The sequence below is a fragment of the Sparus aurata genome, chromosome 8, assembly GCF_900880675.1.
Source record: "Sparus aurata chromosome 8, fSpaAur1.1, whole genome shotgun sequence".
Lineage (NCBI taxonomy): Eukaryota > Metazoa > Chordata > Actinopteri > Spariformes > Sparidae > Sparus > Sparus aurata.
The window spans coordinates 31,186,877-31,202,489 of NC_044194.1; the positions used below are offsets into that span (position 1 = coordinate 31,186,877).

At 41.6% G+C, this 15,613-nt stretch overlaps 1 protein-coding gene across 6 annotated transcripts in view; it reads left to right on the forward strand.

Moving 5' to 3' along the window:
* LOC115586257 (septin-7-like) overlaps positions 1–15,613 on the forward strand; it is a 64,911-nt gene that overhangs the window by 21,838 nt on the left and 27,460 nt on the right. For all 6 annotated transcript variants that reach the window (XM_030425116.1, XM_030425118.1, XM_030425117.1 and 3 more), the window contains exon 3: positions 14,805–14,911. In XM_030425116.1, the coding sequence (XP_030280976.1) occupies positions 14,805–14,911 (107 nt within the window). The remainder of the gene's footprint in view (positions 1–14,804; positions 14,912–15,613) is intronic.

Genomic DNA, 15,613 nt, shown 5'->3' on the forward strand with positions numbered 1-15,613 from the left:
AGATCCCAGTCTTCCTTATAAAGGTCTTAGGAATATTGGACTTGTGACACAAGCACAGCTCATTTAATGTCCTTACAGATGTTTTGCAACAGCTTTTAATGGCAAAACACCTGATTTGTGGTGTCAGCATTGGTGCAAAATGTTTAAAGGTCCAGTGTGTAGGATTTAATTGCATCTTTCTAGAGACAGCGTTTGGTTTGTCCCTTTTTGGCTCTGGTAGAAACATGGTGGTGCAACATGGTGGAGTAACTGCTCTGTAGATAAATAAGGCTCATTGTAAGGTTACAAAAACACAATGATTGTTGATAATGATAAGTTCATTAAATAATTATCATGAATATTAAATTTCTTAATTCACCGAAGTTCTACACACAGCACCTTTTTAAATTTCAAACAGTATAGAGCAGTATGAAAATGATTTTTATGTGATATTTCTGTGTCCTGTTGTGTGTTCATTTTTTCCTTAAATCTCTAACCTAGTTTATAGGCGTAACAGGGCGTTGATTCACTAGTCAGGGTCTGTGAATTAAGCAGCCAGTGAAGTGCTGGATGAGCTTAAATCTCTTTCAGTCCAGTTGTAGTTGTCTGTATACTAAATCAGTATCTGTTTATCAGTTTATCTTCCTCACTGATCTGTGTGTGTGTGTGTGTGTGTGTGTGTGTGTGTGTGTGTGTGTGTGTGTGTGCGTGTGGGTGTGGGTGTGTGTGTGTGTGTGTGTGTGTGTGTCCAGATAAGACCGTCTGACATGCTTAGGATTGACCGCCTTGCCTACTGACCTTGCAGAAAGGAGTGAGTGAAGGAAGGCTTTGGTGTAGTTAATCTGCTGGCTTAACCAGATGCATTAATACACATACCAAGCACATGCACTCACTTACTTTCTTTCTCTTATGCACACACACACTGTTTCAATGTGTCGACCCGCGTGTATGAAACGTACCTCACTGATTTTTCTTTTCATCTCTCACTGGTCACACGATTCAGTGTGATCTGTAACAGAAAAGAACAAACTGTGGGTGCTAACTTAACAAAGAAGCTGGTGAAGCTCTGGGACACACCAGCCACAGTCTGAATGTGATGGCATGTGGCAATTGGTGGCTAAGTGCAATTCCTCATCTTGAATTTCAGTTCTCTCGAACTGCACGCACATCTTCCAGCAGTCCTTGTGTTGGCGGACATTACAGTACTTGCCACCTGATCTGTGATGCTTAAGGATAATGGATTGTGGTTTTCATGCAGCTGCAGAAATATGATATTGTAAGGACATTTGTGTGTCTCAAAAAACTCTTTTTTTTTTTTTTTGTCTTGGCAGGGATTATTTAAAAGTTAAAACATGGCAATTACTGTAGTTGATTCAAAATGTGATACTAGAATGGTACTCAGTAGTGCCCATTGGCCAATGCCCATAAGTCCCCTTTTGTACTTCCTCATATATATGATGCATGCATGCAAGTTAATTGGGTATTTTCTGTACTGAGATGGAGACTTTGTCCAAGTTTCGTGGAAATCTGTGCAATCCTGCTGAAAAACTAACCACCCACCCGCACCCATAGCCACAGTTGGTGCAGTTGGTATGAGCAGATTAAACAATGACACTTTCATAAGACTGGACAGATTTACCCCATTCAAGCATTTTTCACACAGCAATATTTTACTTAATGAAAGGGAATTGATGAGTGAGTTGACACGAAATTGCATGGACATCTTGATTAAATGACTGTATTTCTAATGATCTTCTCCCTACAACAGCAGTAGTAATTACATTTTTAAAAGTAGCGATTGGGATGTGTTTTTGTTTCCAAAAGACTTAAAACATCTGCCCCATTAAAGATTTTAAAAAATGTAAGTTTATTAAAAGGTCATTCTTTACTTCATTTGGAAGCATATCACATTTTGAGCCTAAATTGGCTCTTTGTCAGGTACAGAGGAGCATTTTGACTTGTTGTTACAGGAAAGACACAGGTGCACTTGGTAACATTAATACTGGCTGCATTCCATTCGGTTATGTCACCACCAGTGCTGCGGTATTGAGTTTACTGGCTAACTAGTATGGTTTCCTGGATGGAATGGAACAGAGCCATAGTTCATGTTATTAGTTCCACTTTTGCTTATCCTGCCATGACAAGTCACCATGTCTCCTGGGAATAAGGCCTACTAAAGAAGCAGTGTTACAAACAAGACTGAAGGATCATTTGTTCTATTCAGATGAACTTTCTGACAACCTGAAATCTGATCAGATATCTGAAATATTTCTTAGCTAAAATGGCAAAATGTATGCAAGTTACCTAAACTATTTTCCTTGAATAGCTTTCAGTAGAAAACGGTCTAATACATTGTTATCAAGGCCTAAAAAAATTGTTTTGAGTTGACCCAGAAATCTCTTTTTATATGAATAAAACTCACTTGAAATTTGGGGGGTTTTCTAATGATAGTCAAGTTACTGTAATTCCTTGAGAGGCCTAGGGGAAGGTTTAATATCTTGCAGTCTCATGCATGAGTGACGGTAACACCAGAGAAATACGGAGTGTGATATTGACAGGTAGTTTCGTACAGCACTGGCAGTGAGGTGGGCATTGTAATCTTGTAAATAAAGAGCTGAATCTAAATGGCAACACACACTGCAGTGTCTGATGGCATCTGAGTCATCGGAATCCGCCACTCCCTGTTTCATCACCTATAAACTTTCAGTAATTTTTTCGCATTTGCTCCTGGGCAAATGACTGGATGGTGAAATGGCCTATTATTCTGTTACATTATACAGGTGTTGTTTTTATTGTTTCGACACCCTATTTAATGTGTTATGGGGTTCACACAGCTGTGCTTTATGGCTTTTAAAAAGCAGGTTATTCTTACAAGCTATGCACAGTTTCACATTATGCCACACACAAGTGTCAAATCCAAGAATAACAAGTTGATGCTTGTGTCCTGTTGCAGCAAGATGTTCCCATGTCACCTTATAGGTAGTTTTGCTTAGCCAGACTTATCTCCTCACAAAATTTTGGCGCTGTGTCAGTGCTGGAAAAAGGTCTGGCTTAACTCATTATCATTAACTACTGTAGTTGAAACCAATCACAATAATCTTAGGAGTAGAATTCAGACTGAAATAGTCTTTTATCCACAGCCTGTGTCCTGTGAGTCAGATGATGGCATGAAGTTAGCTGTCTTTGAAGTAGTGTAAGACTCACAGCTTTCCCACTTTTGCACTTACACATCATGCAACAATTATTGCCTAATTTGTGTCGTCCTTCATAGGTTTCATCATCAGATACATCTTTGATTTGCCAGAAACCGCTTGTATCTTGGGTCTGTCTAGGACACATGGTCTTTTTCCATGTACAGCTGCCGGCCTGGCTTTACTCTGTTCAACGCCGCACGGCATCCCGGCACAGCAGGGATTTGCATTTCCACTACAATTGCGCTACCTGCTTGACGGTGTCTCTTAGATTAATGACGCACTTGTCTCGATTCCCACTACACTATGACAGAATCCCCGCTAACAAAGCTTGTCTCAGTTAATTCGGTTACAAACATGTTTGACTGTGCGTGGCTCGGCTCCACCTTCAAAACTGGTGAACAGTTAACCAGTGTGGGTCGGTTTAACAAGCTGTAGCCAAAAGTACAATTAGATAAATGGCAATGGACTGAGATAAGTCTCAGCACTCATCATGATATCCAGAAAAGCCACTTCCTGGACTAAACAGGCTGCTGAAAGTTATAGAATGATGTCTGTAGTTCTGTATTCTCCTGTCTGATCTCTGTCCTAAATATGTGATCAGTGTATATTAAGTCATCCATGTTACAGCATGGCAGGCCGTGTCATCATTGCTGGACAGCTTCCTGTTTACAAACATACTTAACAAAGATTCCTCATCACCTCAGGGCACAACGCTCGGCACGGGCAACTCTGCCACAGTGTATGTGCATGTGTTGATGGGGTCGTGCACATGTGCATGTTCATGCATGCTCAGTCAAACCACTGCAGGCAGGTCTCTCTTTCTCTCCTTCCTCAGTCTTTCTTTTTGCTTTGCTCCAGTTGTCTGTGTCTCTATTTTGAGATGCACATGTCTGCCATGACCCAGCACGTGCCGATTCTGTCAGATTTAGTCTCTGGCTCGGCGGATCGCAGCAGAACACTCACTATCTAATTTTAAAAAACCTAAGGAAAGTGGGCTGTGTCCCTCCAAGGTTCCTGTAACCAGTGCATGTGGACCGACGCTTTCAGGCAGAGTGCTGACACAGTTTGGGTAGGATTCTGACTCTTCCATAGACTCTGCTGTCCTTGCTGATCCTTATCTTTTGCCATAACATTGACCTTTGGCCCCTGTTTCTGCCAGTCCCATTAAGCCTCAACAATGGAGAATTATCTTTTCCAGCAGTCTGGTGTTGTTGTTGTGGAGCAAACACAACTTCTCTCACCGCCTGTCTGTGACTCTGCTGTTCTCTCCTTCATGCTTGTATGTTCCCCAGATGTCTCCTTTCACACTTTCTGGTTCAGGTCTCACACATGTCTGTTATTGTGTGTGTGTGTGTGTTGGTGTGCATGTGAGTGTGAGTCTTGGTTGCTAGTTAGTAGGCCTGTCAGGATGTGAGGGGGCCAGCTGCTGCCTGAGGGCTGAGAGAGAGGGGGAGACAGAATGGGAGAAAAAGAGGGAGGAATGTCAGGAATCCCATGGGAAGCCCACTGTGGTCATTTGTGTGTTTGTTTTTCTGCCTTTCACAGTCCAGCTTGCCATAGTTCTTTCAACATGTTCATATTTAATATTCAGGGTTTTCATTCCGTCCAACGGTGAAATTTGCTACCGCTAAACAATTAGTAAGCATCAATAAGCCAGTCAGATTTCTGGTGTTTCAGTTGGACTGATCCATTAAGTCCATTTATTTACTGAGGCCAAGATCTCTATCCTATGAAATACAACATACAGAGACCTAGCCTTTTACAGCAATAACAGACACTGTAAAATATCATCAAATAACTTGAGAATCCATCAGAAGAATGATTATCTTCATCCTCAGTTTGTGTTGCAGTTAGTATGGGTAGTCATTACTTTTAAACATAAGATATCATGTGATCTGGTGAAAAGCTCATTTGTTTTGAATTATGGATTTATTCCTCTATCAGATCTGTGCAGTAAACCAGTTAAGATAGATGTTGGTGCTCAGTTATTCACCTGACTTAGCTAATCCAAGTTAAAACAGTCTAAAACAAAGGCCTTTCTAAATAAAGGTACTGCATCCTGAATTTAGAGTAACCATAATGGGTTAAACAAATATTTTGATGATTAATCATTTTGTCACAATATTGACAGTCAGTAGCCCATCTTGTGTCCCTGACCCATCAGTAAACCCTGGAACCTGGCTATCATTCCCGGAGGGAGATGCTGTTTTCCGAGGGGAAGTTCACCAAAGATTCAGTGGAGAGGGCTGACCGGCCTGTGGTGACTTTAAATGTGATGATTTTTTTTTATATATAAGTTGCCAGAGACTTTAACTAAAACAATACAATAGTGGATGGTGTCAAAGACACTGTGAGTTAAAGTTTTTTGCTCAATCACATCACATAATCTTCATCAGTAAACAGGTGGAGCAGCCTAGGACAGGCAGGGTAATATGTATATAGTTTAGGCATTTTTTTCCTTATACGAGTTGCCAAACACAATACCTGGTATGACGTCACGGATGTTTGCTCTTGTTACATTGCTGTGTGGGTTTAAGTGTTTTACAACGGCATCAAAACGTCACTCTAGGGCAATATGGCTGTAAAATAACATCATGATATTTTTAGGCCATATCGCAATAATCAATATATATCTTGATATTTTGAAATCTCCCTAAAAGCACTTAATTAATGCTTAAACTGGCGACAAGATAAACACTGTAATAGTTTTTACCAAATAGGGCCTGTGTTGATATGTTGACTTTCAAAGAATACTGACGCAATGGGATTTTTGATAAATACTCATCACATATGTGGATAATAAATAAGGGATTGTGTTTCTATAGTGTTTTGTTTTTGTTTTTTTTCGGGCAGAAAAGCACTGGCTGTGGAGCGCTTAGATTAAGTGCTTGTGCGCTGAGAGAAAGAACGCTGCATGTGTGTCTTGTCTCCATGTCTTGTCTTATCCATGACAACCACCGCTATATGATCAATACTGCCCCTTTTGTGGTTTTCTATCCATTTGCTTTTTATTTAACATCGGGACATTAAAGCAGGAAGAATGTGGGTATATGACATGATCTATAGGAGAGAAAATATGGTGATTATCACCGTGGCCAGGAAAATGAAAATGAGCACCAGCACCAGATTTCCGAAGCAAAAAAAGGAGTGGAGCACAAAAAAAAAGTTTGGCACTGCGCCTTTTCTCTGGGCAGCAACCTGCTGCCACAGACACTCACTCCTCATTGGGAACAATTGGAAAAAGACGCTTGCACTCTGAACAACACTTGGACACAGGCCTTGGTGGGTCGGAACAGGCTGGTAAGTTTTGAAAGTGACATCACATTTCTGTAATGGAGCCTTTATAACCAGGAAAAGACAACAAAACTAAGATGATATATAGTTGCATATTGCGATAACGATATATGATAACGTCCCGCTTACACTTTCACAGACGTTGTTTCAGCCCAATTACAGATCTGTTACTTTTTTATTTATTTGTTTGTTTATTTAAAAGGGACAATGCACATCAATTGACATTTTCAGTTTACACTCAAAATGTAAAATGCCAGAGTTAGCAAAAAAGCTTATTTTCGTCTGTAGTCCCTTGGCAGGTCAACACATCATCGCATTACATTAGTGGGAAAGAAAAAAAAAAAAACAGAATAACAGAACAATATTCCTGCCTTGAAAAGCCAGTGTTGAAGATGCTAGAGAGTGAGGAAGGAAGTTGGAGAATGGGACTAAACATGCTACTGAAATCCACACAGAATGAGAAAATGATGTCTCCAACTTAATGACTTACCAACTTTTAGGGGGCAGTCTTAGATGTGACTTGATTTGTTTTCAGGTTTGGGATTTTATTTGTTTACTCTTCAGATGCATTTTCAAAACACCTGAATGTAACCATGATTATTACTATACAATGTTAAACGTAAGTTTAGCACTACAGTTCATCACAAATTACACATTTTATTGAGTACCCACTAGATGTTCCTGGGACTCACTTAAATGACTACCTGGGGTTACCTGGGAACTCCCTGCATGGAAAAGACTACCCTATGTATGGGATAATGATGGCCATACTAACAATATAAGTGTTGAGGTACAAAACACACAGTAAGAATGGATAAGAGAAATGGGACAAAATGGAGTGTGGTTGGAGGCTAAGTGACACAGAGCTTTAGTGAGATGGACTGACAGCTCACTGTTGGAGAGGAAGAGAAACAGCAGGGATGAGCTGGAAGGGTTAGCCATCCATCACTGACGTTCAGGTCATTAGTCTATTTACGGAGAGCTGGCACTACGCTTCCACTTGTCATGTGGAACCAATATTTAATTAAAGCTGAACGAGGGAGGCTAATTGGGACGGACCTGCCCTCAGGGGGTTTAGACTACTGCAGTGACTGAGCAAAGCATACGTCACACTATATGCCTCTCTGTCAGAGAAACAAAGCTGTTATTTTAACTCTAAATTCTCCAATGTTCGGCCAACAATAACCAACCTTTATATTTTTACGTACAAAATGTTAAAATTTAGAATTGGTATGCCTGTTGCTCCACCAAATGGACATCAAAATGCTGCTTAGTATCGATGTTCCCCATTGCAAAATGCATCCTGGCCATTCATAATTTAAGTTAATACATGTTCTACCAGGAATAAACCAGGGCTGGCAAGCAAACAGTAAGTTGTCATATTTTGGAGTTTGGAGTGGCATTTCCTCTTTAGAAGCGTAATAGTAAAGTGCCATTGAACAGTGGCTCAAAATATAATCTATCTGTAACTTTGATCCAGATATAGTGATCGATTGGTCGTAAAAGAGCATGAGACTCCTTTTAAATTCCATCAAGCCTAATCCAACTCAATAGCCGTATATCACTAAATTTAAAACCACCTGTGATTGCTGAGACTGCTGAATTTAAGCTCACCAGATCTAGGATCAGCACCTCTAGTTAATGGAAATACATTCTGGACTGAGAACCATCCTCCATTCAAATGGAAGTACATTCAGTATTTATTTTTGTAATTCTGCTGAAAAACCAACTAACCAACAAACGGACATGAAGAAAACGACCTCCTTGGAGGAGGTAATAAAACTCTGGATAGGTCACTGGGTAAAAAGAGAGGCTGCCTAACTACTCCTCACTGCTATGTTTGTGATAAATATTGCAGTGTTTGTAAAGCCTGCTCAGTTCAGATGGCCAACATACTGTTTGTTGAGGATTCACTGAGATGTTTGGTTAGCTGGATGTTTGGATGAGCTCTGGCCAGTTTTTGATCGGACTTGTGGTTGAAAGGTTTAGATTATTTTAGACCACTGTCTGGACTTTTGGGATGACCGATCTCAGTACCACATCTGTTTCACAGACGAGACTGGGCAAGTCTGGTTCAGCAAAACCAGGACAGAGCCTGTCGAGAACAGAAACCAAAACCTTTGACTTGTGATTTTCTGTCCTCATATGACACTGTGACCCTGCTTTTACACAGGTGAAGAATTTTGGGGAGATTTACACAGAAGATGAACAGACATGTCAGGAAGATATAGAGCAACACTGTCAGGATTTAGGGCAGCCTTCCCTAGAACAGGTGGTGTGACATTGAATGGAGGTCTGTTTGAGTGTTGGCTATGCACAAGAAGTGTTACACTTTGACAAAGGAGAAATAAAAACTGAAAAAGATGTGCTGTGGGTGAATGTGAACATCATTAAAAGAAAATAATAGTTTTCCTTAAGTCTTAGTCTGTACTTGGTCTGTACGAAACAGTCTTAGTTGTTGCCAAAAGCTCATAGAGCACTTGTTCTGAATGTTTTTTTCCTATTATCGTTCCCATAACAAAATCGATTCCTATCTCTAACAAATCAGAGTCCATAAATGTCCAACATTTATGAATGGAGTTTTAAGAAAATGATGTTGAGAGAACGAGAAACAATGACATTAACTGCAAGGAGAGTGCAGCACCCAGAAAGTTTACAGCATGTACATGCTAAAGATATCTTGAAGTCATCTTCAAATAAAGCAGCAGTTGCAAGCGTTTCTTTTATTTAATGACTGGGTAATTACCCTTTGCAAGATGAACATTATGCAGTCCACATATTTGTGATTACTTTTATGCCGTTTTGCCTTTTACAATATAAACGTTAAGGGAGAGGAGCAGCAGTCAGCAGTAACAAACAAGACCTACTGACTACCGCTAACAGGCTAATTAACACACACCAAAGCATTCAACACAATAAACAAACTGTGTGGAAGAAACTATCTTGCTTCTGCTCTCAGGAATGTTGAATGGTGAACAGTGCAGCAGAGAGGCAACAATAACACAGCAGAGCACAACTAGCTGGCATAGTCACCCCAAAAAGGAGCAAATCTAAAGGGTAACCCTCATTAATATTGAAAGAAAGAAGGCGATGGGTACATAACTGAATACAATGTTAAGCCATGTGATTGGTGGAAATGAACTACGTCTGTAATAAAAGCCAGATAAGCATGGCATCTTAGGCCTTGTCCACACGTACCAAAACAATCTTTTTTTCCTCTGTCTTTCTTGACATCGTTTCAAGAATATTTTCGTCCATACAGACCCACTGAAAGCGACCGAAAACGCTGTAGTTCATATTCCAGGTGGCGCTTGAAATTCACCAAAAGCGGAGAAGAAGAGACGGAGGATGCGCATTAAGCTTGCGCGCTGTAAACAAACAGACAGTAGATGGAGAAACCGAACACAACAAGAAGAAGAGGAAAATGGCTAGTGCAAGGAAACCAGAATCGTTTGTGTGGACCGTTAATGAGTCACACTCAACTACAAGGCGAGCAAGTTGCAAGAAAGGCTCAATATCTTCTGTGGCACAAACGCAAGCATGTAGTCCACCATTGCTGTTGTTATGAGACGTCGTGGGGTTCAGAGGTCGGAGGCTAGAGGCTCGAGGTCGAGGGGTTGGGCGATGGCGTCATTGTTTTTCGGAAAGTATGCGGATTCGCTGTCCACACGAAAATGGGAGGGCTGCGTTTTCGGATTTTTCCACCTTGAGACCCAGTGCGTTTTCAGGCGCTGCGTTTTCAAGATCCATGTGGACGGTCGGCCAAAACGATGCAATGCGTTTTCGTAAAAGAGTGTTTTCGTGTGGATTGCCTCTAAAACACAGCTGTTGTTGCACAAGAGTTTAGGACCCTTCAACTTGATTCCTGCTTATTTTATGTTGTGAAAGCTATCTATAGGACTCCAGTTACAGAAGCCTTTATGCATGACTGCTGATATTTCAACTGGCCACATTTGAAATGTGAAGTGGTTTTCCAGTCACACCAGTTAATCCATCATTTGATGAAATGTTAAATTTCATGGTTGACTAAAATTGATGTTTCAGCTGCAGCCTCTATGTGAGTGCAACGTTTGTCAGGTTAAACTTTTCACTTAATTTCCAGCTGTTTGTTTGTGTATGTTTGTCTTTCAGTACACCTGTTGGTGGGTAAGGGTCACCACTGTTACAAACTCAACCAAACACACTTAGCCCCTCCCTCTGTGTTAAGATAACCTTCCTCCTTTGCAGGACTGGAAGCAATTTACCCAGCACTGAGGAGGGCGGCTTCATACATCTGCGCTATCTCGTCATGAAACGGCCTTTGTGTATTCATGTGTGTGCATGTTCTTGACCTCTACCTCTGAACAGTCCATCAAACGAGTGAGTCGTCCAGAGTCTGGCTTTGAAAGCTGAGGAGACACTGGGACGATTTGACGTCATAACTCACACATGAACAGAAATTCATCCGTTACTGAGCAAACACACTTAGCCCCTCCCTCTGTGTTAAAATAACCTTCCTCCTTTGCAGGACTGGAAGCAATTTACCCAGCACTGAGGAGGGCGGCTTCATACATCTGCGCTATCTCGTCATGAAACGGCCTTTGTGTATTCATGTGTGTGCATGTTCTTGACCTCTACCTCTGAACAGTCCATCAAACGGGTGAGTCGTCCAGAGTCTGGCTTTGGAAGCTGAGGAGACACTGGGACGATTTGACGTCATAACTCACACATGAACAGAAATTCATCCGTTACTGAGCAAACACACAGGGGGCAGAATGAGGGGTTAAGAAAGGATAAAGACTGGAATCCACTGGGGGTTCACTTCACGTCGACATGGACTGATTCATTATACAGATGTCCTGTAGAAAGTACAAATTAAAGCATTCTCTCTGCGAAGTTCACCTTCAGCAGGTGGCTGTTTTTTATAGGGAATAAAAAGAGAATGAATATTGTATTCATTGAATAAATATAATGTAGAGCGTAGGTAGATTAATAGAGATGATCCTATGGCAATCATAATCACATCCTTTCTCTACAGTACTCTGTCTACACTGTAGCCAATTCACTGTGTATAAAAGTGAAAATTAGGCCCAATCCCTGTACACCCCTTGCCCCTACCAGTTGGTCCTAGACCTCTGTTTTGTGCATCCATGTCTAGGGTTTGAGTGCCTCAGTTGTTGTTGGATAGGGTGTAGGGTGAAGTTTTGGTGTGAAGTTTTAGGGCTACATGGTGTGGACATTTTTCAGACTTATAACAGAGGGTTGTGAGAACTCTCTGTTGTTTCAGTGTATAATAACAATTGATGATAATGATAATCATCATCATCATAAACTGTATTTGTAAATTACCTTTCAGTACCAGAGTTACAAGGCACTTCACAGGCAGACTTGAAAATATATGGGATAAACAGCAGATAAAAGACAGGTATGTTAAGATATTAACATAACCACAATAAGAACAAGTTTAAACACAAGTAAAATTTGTTGTGATTCTGAAACAGGCGTAAGGTTTCTGTCAGAGGATCTCAAACAGTGATCGGGCTTACAAAGTTAAAAGATCACAAATGTAGAGTGGTGTCTGACCATGTAGGGCCTTAGAAACAAGCAATAAAATATTTTCTTAAAAGCAATTGCCAAACCAACTGATGACCAGTGTGGGTCAGCAAGAATTCGGGCCACTTCTGCTAGAGCAGGTTAAAATCCAAGCAGCAGTATTTTGAATAAACTTAAGTCTATGAACGATCACCTTACTGATACCAGAGTACAGTACATTACAGTAGTCGAGACTTGAGGTCATGAACCCATGACCAACCTTTTCTAAATCTGAAAAAGTGCGAAAGGGTGTAACCTCAGAGATCAGTCTAAAATGATGGCTGATAGAAACGAGACTAACCAGATTAATGTTGTATTTGCTGATTATTTGACCCAGTGGGTAAGTAAGTAGATCGAAAATGGCAAGGTACCCAAAATGGAAGCCTGAGGAACCCCAGTTGTGGTGGGGTTTGCTGAGGAAGAGGACTTACCAATTTTAGCAAAAAATATATTTTTGTTAGGTAACAAATAAACCAGTCTAATGCCAATCCAGTCTAATCTCTGAAATGTAATAAAAGAAATGGTTGAGAAATTGTGAGAGTTAAATGAAGGACTGATAACAATTTCATCAACAGAGTGCATATTAAGAACAAAAGGAGCAAATGGACTGGCCACTGAAGTGAAGGTTTGGCAAAAACTCATTCAGAGTTTTGAGGGTGAGAGACGATCTGATAAGGTGGTCTTAGTCTGAAAAAGAATGCAAAATCAACTATATTCATATTAACCCCGCCACCCCGGCTTGTCAGTCTTGGTTGGTGGAGGAGGGGGAACCCAGAAGGACAGGCCTTAACTAAAGGAACACAGTCACCAGGAGTGAGCCAAGCCTCAGTAATCATAAAAAGGTTCTTGGTCATTATAAAATCCTGACAGACAAAAGACATATTGGTGAGTGAGTGAGTGGACATTGATTAGACAAAAACTGAGGGCAGGGTACTTGTGGGAGGGTTTATTGTGGTAGTCCTGATTGCAATACCAGTTCTACTGAGGGGACAGGAGAGATCTTGGAGTATTACATTGGCTCATAGTAATTCTGAAAAGAATGATAGATACTAGGCTGGGTGACAAACAGCCACTGCCAGCAGGAGCCACATAGTCAGAAGCTTTAGAAGAGTTGAAATGTGGGTAGTGGTCCTGCTGGGTAACAAGTCAAAAATGATTAAAAGCAATGTAATGGATAAAATTAGAGATTAGCTCAGTTATTCCCATGTTATTGGGACTCAGTACAGGAGGTGAGAGACAGGGTTTTTTGGTCCCAGGTGCTGAACTACCGGGGGATGCTGGGGAGGTAATTTACCTGGCTGAAGGAGGTAGTTTCCTCAAGGTTGCCTGCATAGTGTTGGTCTCAGTGCAGACCAATGAGGTTGTTGGTTTTGGGGGTGTCTCCGCCAGAGAAGAGAAGAAGTCAGAGGGATAGCAATTTCGGTAACCACCTCACATGGGTTGTCGAGAGGGAGGGGAGTGTTTTCCGACCCCTTAATGACAGTCGCCCAGGAAGGAAAAAGATGTGAGATCAGGCTGGGTTGCACACCTTTTTTCAACCACAGGAGGCCGGCAGGCTCATAAAAGTCGCTTCTAGTTTTGTCTCGTTGGCTAACATTACGTTGTTATAACTGACATTTCAATGTTGCATTCCCAATTCAATTTCATATGACACCTGAAAATTAGCTAAAGTCAAGCTGCATATGTTGGAAGACAACTTGCTAACTATTTTCATAATGAATACATTTTTGGGACTGTTGAAGTATTCAAAAGACTCAATTTGAAGAAGTCACTTTGGGTCCTTGGACATGTTACCGGAGTCGGTGCAAGTGAGACTGCGCCTCTGCAACCTCTGTATGACATGAGACAACGAGTCAAACCTGACTGGCCTCTTACAATACATTTTCTACATGGTCTTTTGCAATACCTTTTTGGTTTCTAGCCACACCCAGAACACGCATTTATGCTGAAAAGCCACGAAGAAGTGCATTCTGCATAATACACTGTACCCCCCTCAAGCTAGAGTATACACCCTGGGTTGGAGTTTGGTGACAAATTACTGGGGTAGTGGCTGCTATAGAATTCCAAAGCCTGAAAAGCAGCAGGATGGTGCAGTGGGTGTCAGTCAGAGGTCTTGCTAGGACAAGCAGCCCTCCTTCTCTCCAACCTCATGCTCCTCCAACTCTTTTCAAGAGACACGAGCCAGATGCTTGGCCATTAATCACAGTATTGTGTGTGTGTGAGAGAGAGCGTATGCAATGTGTATGTGTGGACTGGCTGTGCTCTTTGTCAAGTAAATGTTAACTCTGCGTGTTTGTGCGACTGCTGCCCCTTACATCAGACCAGGAGCGGAGAATGGAAAGTTGGCACAGTAAGGACAGAAACAGGACGATTGATATGGTTGGGAAGCGTTTGATGAAAGGAGCAGAGGAAGAGTGGGTGAATGGGGATGGTGAGGGTAAAAGTGAGCGGGAGGTGAAGAGGAAATGTTTTATCCCTCCTATCTGAAAGCTTTTCTTGCTGGCAGACACGCTTGTGACCTTTTCCCTCGCAGACAATGAATCTACTCTATTTCCCTGCTCCAGCCCCATCCCTCCAGGCTGTGTTTGTGTGTGTGTGTGTGTGTGGGTGTGTGTGCGTGTATGTGTGTGTCTGCTTGTAGTTAACATGTGGCCAGCAAGTTGTCTTTCCATGTGCTGTGCTCATATCAGATACAATATAGAGACAACATTAAACTTATAATTTTAACTATTTATATCTTAAATTGAAATGTATGTGTGTCCTCAGGTGAATCTGGTCTTGGGAAATCGACACTCATCAACTCCCTGTTCCTGACTGACTTGTACTCCAAGGATTACCCCGGTCCCTCCCAGCGCATCAAGAAGACTGTGCAGGTGAATACAGATTAATCTGGTATCACATCTAACATTCATAAGTCGCCGCCGCTGCCCCGCACTTTGGCCTCTATGCCCCCGTGAAAAAAAAAAAACGTCGTACGGCCACAGTGGCCTTTCTGCCCCTGGCCCTGTGTGCGTAGTGTTCTTGCCTTGAATTACAGCCACCCAAGTGCACAGTAGTCACTCACAGTAACTTCAATGAGTTCGCGGTTCGCGCAGGTGGAGTCTCATCATCACATCGATGATCTCACGTGAAAGCCTCTCAAACAGCAGCAGCATCTCAAAACGGAAGAACAACACTAAAGCACAGGTGTGCACGTGAGCTCAGCCGGTTTCGATATGATACGTAACTGACATATGTGGCAGGATTTAGTGCGGTAAAGTTGGAAATATATTCACAGATTCGAACTTACCGGATCATAAGCGAAACATTGTTAAAACACAAACGACGACTCTGTACTACCGTAGTAAGGTAGACAACAAGCTACAACCGTATTTGCATCAAAACAAGCGGTCCTCAAGGCTGGACATTAACATTTGTCTCTATGGTCAGCCGTCTGTGAAACGAGGGCACAGGGACCGTCTAAAAAGTGCAACACTGAAAATAGATACTACAAATAATATTCAGTAACTTCACTATTATTCACTGTAGTGTCACCAAAATCACTCCACACATCAATGGTCTCCTGTTGGTTATTG